This window comes from Triticum aestivum, chromosome 7A (genome assembly GCF_018294505.1).
Source record: "Triticum aestivum cultivar Chinese Spring chromosome 7A, IWGSC CS RefSeq v2.1, whole genome shotgun sequence".
Taxonomy (NCBI): domain Eukaryota; kingdom Viridiplantae; phylum Streptophyta; class Magnoliopsida; order Poales; family Poaceae; genus Triticum; species Triticum aestivum.
Window position 1 is genome coordinate 482768072 of NC_057812.1, and position 7139 is coordinate 482775210.

General features: G+C 49.1%; 2 protein-coding genes across 3 annotated transcripts; one reads left to right on the top strand and one right to left on the bottom strand.

The window, feature by feature from the left end:
* Positions 1-357: 357 nt before the first annotated feature.
* LOC123147697 (single-strand DNA endonuclease 1) lies at positions 358-5280 on the top strand. 2 transcript variants are annotated; one of them, XM_044566968.1, is made up of 14 exons: positions 358-571; positions 660-817; positions 955-1016; positions 1107-1234; positions 1332-1383; positions 1455-1527; positions 1684-1757; positions 2897-2956; positions 3102-3258; positions 3348-3447; positions 3583-3665; positions 3756-3856; positions 3964-4094; positions 4258-5280. In XM_044566968.1, the coding sequence occupies exons 1-14, from the start codon at positions 504-506 to the stop codon at positions 5207-5209; spliced, it is 2199 nt and encodes a 732-aa protein (XP_044422903.1). In that variant the 5' UTR covers positions 358-503; the 3' UTR covers positions 5210-5280. The 2 variants fall into 2 exon arrangements, with proteins under 2 accessions (XP_044422903.1, XP_044422904.1); XM_044566969.1 differs by having other exon boundaries at positions 3102-3249.
* Positions 5220-6832, bottom strand: LOC123147698 (molybdate transporter 1). The gene has a single exon (XM_044566970.1). It carries the CDS (start codon positions 6788-6790, stop codon positions 5276-5278), a length of 1515 nt encoding a protein of 504 aa, XP_044422905.1. The 5' UTR covers positions 6791-6832; the 3' UTR covers positions 5220-5275.
* Between the last annotated feature and the right edge of the window lie 307 nt (positions 6833-7139).

The window sequence follows — 7139 nt, forward strand, 5'->3', positions numbered from 1 at the left end:
ATGCTTTTATCTTAAAGGCATTTCACCAAGCTTATATACCTGCAGGCGCAAATTTAAGAAGGAAATGAAGTGGATCACATATCGGGTCAAGAGAAATGATTATAATGGTTCGATGGTCAATGCTTTGAGAAGATTTGTATTCAGTTGTATTTGTTGTTCTTTTTCTTGCTTCTTTAGGACCTGTATAGTTCTTTCTTTCTTTTGAATCTTTATTTGTACTACTATTTATAGATGAAAATCAATAGAAATACGCAGCAGAGTTTTGCTGTTTCTCTAAAAAAAAAAGAACTGTAAGCGTATTTTGTGACTACGTAAACTCGTGAAAGAGGCGTATCCTATAGAGCACCCCATTCCGAACAAATTACCCAGAGAACAGCCGCTTCCAGGTTTGAAACTCAAATGCAAATCCAAATCCCCCCCACCACGGCCACCGCCCCCCTTTCCGCCGCCGTCGTCGCCGGTGTCCCCTCCGGCTCCGGCAGTGCCCAGCGGCGTTAGCGACCATGGGGGTCAAGAACCTTTGGGACATTCTCGACTCCTGCAAGCAGAAGCTGCCGCTCAACCACCTCCAGTGAGTCCCAAAACCCTCGCTCGTTCGCGTGCGTGCGCCTTACTCCCTCGCCCGCCCCCGCTGATTCCTCCATGGTTGGCGGTCTCAGGAACAAGAAGGTGTGCGTAGATCTCTCCTGCTGGCTCGTGCAGTTCTGTACCGCCAACCGCTCGCCGGCCTTCGTCAGGGACAAGGTCTACCTCAAGAACCTCTTCCACCGCATCCGCGCCCTCCTCGCCCTCAACTGCAGCCTCATCTTTGTCACAGGTCAACCTCGGAATCTCCCTCGCCCTACCCTACCAACAGATCGTCGGATCCCCACCCGGGTCTCTGAATACGTAGCACGGGGGAAACATATTTCGTCATAAAATTCAGTTCTTGGATGTTTTCTTGTTTATCTTCAGATGGGGCAATACCTTCAATGAAGCTGGCTACTTATAGACGTCGGCTAGGATCCAACTCTGAGGTCATTTCTTGTTTACCCACACTGGACACTTCTCGGAATATGATGCAGCCAATTCTATTTGTTTAAGCCCAGTTGCTTGATTCACTTTAGGCTGATTGTGATGACACGAGTTCGCAACCATTGACCTCCCTTAAACGGAACAAGGGATCAGAATTCTCGCGCATGATTAAAGAGGCGAAGCATCTTGGCTTGGCCTTAGGCATCCCTTGCTTGGATGGGTAGATTTTCTCTGCTCCAATCAATCTATTTATTGATAATAAGATCTGAAATTATTGACAAATGCCCATAACTGCATGCCATTGTGTTATTTAACAGCGTCGAGGAAGCAGAAGCACAGTGTGCATTGCTTGATTTAAGCTCATTGTGCGTAAGTACAATACTTCTCCTAACAACCCGGATGTCATGTCTGTTACTTATTTATTGTTATGTTATTCTCAGGAAGGCTGTTTTACATCAGATTCAGATGCTTTTCTTTTTGGGGCAAGGACAGTTTACAGAGATGTTTTCATAGGTAAAGCTGAAGGCTAAGAATTGTTGGTTTGTGGAGTTTTACTATAATTAAAAAGAAAACTTATATTGCACTGTCTGCATTTTGTTGTTGTTGCAAAGTGGTCCTGTTCGTGTAGCTTAAATTCTTGTGATTTGCTCATGTTCGCTCTCAAATTAGGGGACGGTGGTTATGTCATTTGCTACCAAATGGAGGACATAGAGAAAAAGCTTGGTTTTGGCAGGAAATCACTGGTATGTTACATGTTCTATCCTGCCCGAGTTGATCTTATATTTAGAAACGGAGGGAGTAGAATGCAAAATTTGATCTTAGAGAGATACAACAACAAACAACAACAACAAAGCCTTTAGTCCCAAACAAGTTGGGGTAGGCTAGAGGTGAAACCCATAAGATCTCGCAACCAACTCATTGCTCTGGCACATGGATAGCAAGCTTCCACGCACCCCTGTCCATAGCTAGCTCTTTGTCGATACTCCAATCCTTCAGATCTCTCTTAACGGACTCCTCCCATGTCAAAATCGGTCGACCCCGCCCTCTCTTGACATTCTCCGCACGCTTTAGCCGTCCGCTATGCACTGGAGCTTCTGGAGGCCTGCGCTGAATATGCCCAAACCATCTCAAACGATGTTGGACAAGCTTCTCCTCAATTGGTGCTACCCCAACTCTATCTCGTATATCATCATTCCGGACTCGATCCTTCCTCGTGTGGCCACACATCCATCTCAACATACGCATCTCCGCCACACCTAACTGTTGAACATGTCGCCTTTTAGTCGGCCAACACTCCGCGCCATACAACATTGCGGGTCGAACCGCCGTCCTGTAGAACTTGCCTTTTAGCTTTTGTGGCACTCTCTTGTCACAGAGAATGCCAGAAGCTTGGCGCCACTTCATCCATCCGGCTTTGATTCGATGGTTCACATCTTCATCAATACCCCCATCCTCCTGCAACATTGACCCCAAATACCGAAAGGTGTCAAAATTTGATCTTAGAGAGATGCAACAAATTATGTTGGGAATAGTTCTATTTTGTTCAACTAACACAGTGAAAGTAGTACAATCACGAAAAGGATTTAGAGGAGGTACCAAATAAAATTGTGACCTTTGATACTAGAAAAATTTGCCAGTGAACTAGCATGCATCAGTTAGCTAGAGATCACTGGAAGTTGCACAAATAACGAAGCTGCCTTGTGCCATTGTTCAACTACAATACCATGATGCTACCTGCCTCCAAACTATTTAGAAGACTCAGTTTTGAGTATTATACTTCTGCTTCATCCAGAGTTTCAAAGTGCTTCCTAGTTTCTAGTCCGAGAATGTACATATTTGATCTGTTTCTCTGACCTGGTTCTAACTCTTCCAAACTTTCCAGATATCATTTGCATTGCTTCTTGGTTGTGATTATTCTAACGGTGTTCATGGCTTTGGCCCGGTAAGTACCAAACGGATAGTTTCTATTTTTGGACTGCTGACTCTTAATACTCAGTAAGTTCGTTTAGTGTGATTGCATTGCACTTGCTCTTATACTTTACTATCTGAAACTCTATAGTCTGTAATGGTTCTTTTAAGTGCTTCAGGAAGCAGCATGTCGTCTTGTCAAATCTGCGGGAGATGATTCCATCCTGGATCAGATTTTATCTGATGGAGTAAAAGCTACAAGAAAGTGTAAAGGGAAAAAGGCCGGCATTGACAAAAACAAGGGTGGTGACATATGCACAAGAATAGGTACCTCTGGTAAACAAGTTCTTGCTCTGTATTTCTGTGGCTATGCAGCTATATCAACCTCATTGTACGGCACATCATGCACTGTATTTTTCTTACAGAGGTTGGGATGAGCCAAGATTCTGGTGGTCAATTCCGTGAGGTAATAAACGCATTTCTAGAGCCAAAATGCCATTTGCCTGATTCGGAAAATGTGCGGAGGTAATTAATTATTTGATAAGTGCACTACTGCCTTGTGTGGTTTTTTAGCTTCAGCTACATAAAACCGTTGAAACTGTCCTCTGCTTTATTTTTCTGTCCTTCTCTTGATTGATGACTATTGTTTTCTGTCTATAGGGTATGCTGCCAGCACCCATTTCGTCATTCAGAGTTCCAACAGATTTGTGAGAAATATTTTGAATGGACCCCAGAGAAGACTGGTATTTGACATCTTAACCTGTTATGTCTGGATTGAGCGGCCATAGGAAGGCAGCATAACTATTTATTTATGCCCTTGAATATGTCTGCAGATGAATACATCCTTCCGAAGATAGCTGAGAGAGAACTTCGAAGGTTTTCAAATCTTCGCTCGACATCTTCAGCTCTAGGAATAAAACCATTGTTGAGTGAGGTAGTAGCTTTGCATGCTCAGGGTGTTTCTGAAGTAAACATTCTTGTTACTTGTTGTTGAGGATACTTTCTAGTTTCACTTATCAAGTCTAAGCATCTAATTTGCAGATTCCAGTACCATGCCCTGTATTGGCAATTACGAAGCAACGAAAAGTTCATGGAAGTGAGTATTATGAGGTTTCATGGAGAAACATGCATGGACTCCAATCTTCAGTTGTTCCAGGGGATCTCATCAGAAGGTTAATGATTTCTTTTCTCGTATTCTATCCTGCAATAGCCAAACACTAGCCCTATACTGTGGCTACTATAAGTACAGAAGTTCAACCGTAACAGCACAATATCTTAGTTTGCGATAGTATAAAAATGTGAACCTTCTAAAGTATCCTACTTGTGCAATTACAGTGCGTGCCCAGAAAAAATAACCGAGTTTTTGGAAAAGAAGGATGAAGAGAAGAAGCAAAAGAGGAAAGCTAGGCCGAAGAAATCAGCACAAGCTGCAGTAAAAGATGTTGATGCGCGGCTCCAAGAATTGATGCTTGGTATTGAGTCTGAATGCGCCACGTTTCCGCCTGCAAGCAATTGTCCTGGGACAGGAGATGTACACCGCATGGCACCTAGCATGGCTATCGTTGATCTGTCTTCTCCATCTCCGCCCCTCCGGGCTTGCAAGTCCCAAAAGTTCATCGGATCAACCACAGCTGTGATGAATGGGGTTGATTTGCTGAGCGGTATGATGGAGTCACAAAGTAGCACCCAGTCAAGTGTTGGTCAGAACTCTGAGTCACAAAATAGCACTCAGTCAAGCGATGCTCAGAACTCTGAGTCACAAAATAGCACTCAGTCAAGTAGCACCCAGTCAAGTGATGCTCCGAGTTTTACCCTTGACGACGACGTGATTGATCTGTCCTCACCCCTGCCTCCAGTTGCTGAACGACAGCCTTGCCGCTTCCAAGACTTGCCACCTTATGATGGAGCTGAACGAAGAGCTCTGACAGATTTAAGCAATTTCCCTGAGAAAAGCAGCATGCTGGGCGCTTCAGATAACAGGCACAAAGCTGGTGCAAGCGACGGTTGTGCGCTGGTCGAAGCATCGCCACCAGTCATCCATGGCGCTCGGATGTTCAGTGGCCGAAGTAATGTACCGATTGTTTCGTTGGCAGAATCAGAAGCTGGCGCCATTGATCTGTCATCTCCTTCACCGGTTTTCGACAGGAGAAGGAATGGTAACCATGTCAAAGATGCAATAGACATTAGTGAAGCTGACAGTAGTGTCGTGTGTCCTGATGATGATGAACATGAGAGGAAGGCGAGAGAGCTCAGATCGTTTCTGAAGAGCATTAGAGACGAACTGTAGTATTTGAACACACAATCAATTTGGTGTATTTGATCGGATACATTTGTGTAAAGTTTGCTTGCTTTTTTACATGGAAGAAACTGTCCAAGCCCTGAGCAGCAGCAGGCCGTGCGCCACCATGCCGCACAGGAAGCCCAGCGCGGCGCTGGAGCCGACGAGCGACACGGCGGTGCAGACCAGCATGACGAAGGCCTCCGCCTTGGACGACATGTCCCTGGCGGCGATGGCCAGCTCCACGCCGGCGAAGAGCAGCAGCACGCCGAGCAGCCCCACGGGGAAGCTGGCGAGCACGCGCAGCACCGAGCCGCCGAGGAGTAGCCCCAGCGCCAGCTTGAGCCCGCCCAGCGCCGCCACGCACGCGCCGCTGCGGCCGCCGAACTTGTACTGCCCCGCCAGCCCGCCCGCGCCGTGGCAGCACGGCATGGCGCCGAACCAGCAGCCCACCAGATTCATGGCGCCCATGGTCATCGACACCGACGTCGCCGACGCCTCCTTCTCCGGGAACAGGTCGCGCGTGAGCTTGCACACCGCCACCACCGAGTTGAGCACCGACAGCGGGATCTGCGGCACCGCGCCCTTGATGAACCCCTGCTTCCACGCCTCCCTCGATATGTGCACCACCCGCATCCTCGACGGCCCCGCGCGCAGCTCCCTCAGCGCCGCCGGATGCCGGATGATGGAGAACACCACGCCCAGCACGAACACGATCACCGCCGACGGGATCGCCGACGCCCAGCGCCGCCTCCAGCTACGCCAGCCTCCGGAAGAACGGCTGTTGTTTCCTTCTCCATCTTCATCTTCTTGGGCTCCTTGGACGTGGTCTTGGCCGGCGCCGTTGACGAGGACGATGAAGCATACGGCGGCGATAGCGAGCACGAGGCCGTCGAGCCCGGCCCATGGGCGGAGCTTCCCCACGGCAGACTTGCCCTTGTCAAGGTCCTGCTCGTACCGTATGTACTTGACGGCGGCCATGGCGAAGTTGAGGCCCTGCGCGAGCTGGATGCCGCGGACGACGGGGAGTGGGACGAGCCAGTAGACGAGCTTCATGAGGCGGGTGACACCGAGGAGGAGGACGAAGGCCGCGGTGAGGATGCCGGCGGCCATGATCTCCGGGATGTCGAATGAGGGGTCGGAGAGGGCGGTGGCGGCGATGGCCTTCATGGGCTGGACCGGCATGGGCACGCCGTAGACGAGGCCCGTGACGGCGTTGTAGATGCCGGTGAAGATGAGGGTGGTGCCGAGGTCGAGGTGGCGGGAGAGCGCCAACGAGAGCACGATGGGGATGTAGGTGCCCAGGTCGCCCATGGCGCCGTTCAGCTCGGACCACGCCGACCGGAAGGACAGGTTGTCGCGTGCCCGTTCAAGCAGGGAGAGCGGTTGCTTGGTGCCTCCGTCGCCGGACAGCGCCTCCGGGTCGGAGAGCGCCGTGGTGGCCATGGCCGGTGCAGACGTCATCTTTTTCGAGTGGGGTGCTGAAGTTGTTAGCTTAGGCGCCAAATGCGGTGCAGGATTTATAGGAGGGAGGGAGTTTGTGCACATGCTAGTGGCAAGCACTCCATCAGACAATTTTTTTTGGGTCATCAGACATTTATTATGTAGCAAAAGATTTGCCTCATTAATTAATTATGCACAAGAGAGTTGCCCAATTAATTAAGAGAAAACCGGCAAAAACCGTCACAAACCGCTGAACGGCACCTACACAACACCTCACATAGAGGGCCTCGCCAAGATCACACATCAGCATTACTTCTCCCCAACAGGTGCCATCACCCCCTAATCTTCGAGCAAGCGACACTGACTTTGTCGAAGACGAACATCGACCCAACCTTCACCGTAGAGGTTATGCGGAAACACAAGAAGGCATGTGCCAAACTTAGCTACCCACGCCAAGGACAGCGCAACTCCGACTCTGAAGGATAGTTCCGAAGGA

Coding starts and splice junctions, on each gene's coding strand:
- LOC123147697 (XM_044566968.1), top strand. CDS start 504: ATGGGGGTCAAGAACCTTTGGGACATTCTCGACTCCTGCAAGCAGAAG. Junction 818..954: donor CAGCCTCATCTTTGTCACAG/GTCAACCTCGGA, acceptor GTTTATCTTCAG/ATGGGGCAATACCTTCAATG. Junction 3,666..3,755: donor ATGGACCCCAGAGAAGACTG/GTATTTGACATC, acceptor ATATGTCTGCAG/ATGAATACATCCTTCCGAAG.
- LOC123147698 (XM_044566970.1), bottom strand. CDS start 6,790: ATGACCCAAAAAAAATTGTCTGATGGAGTGCTTGCCACTAGCATGTGC.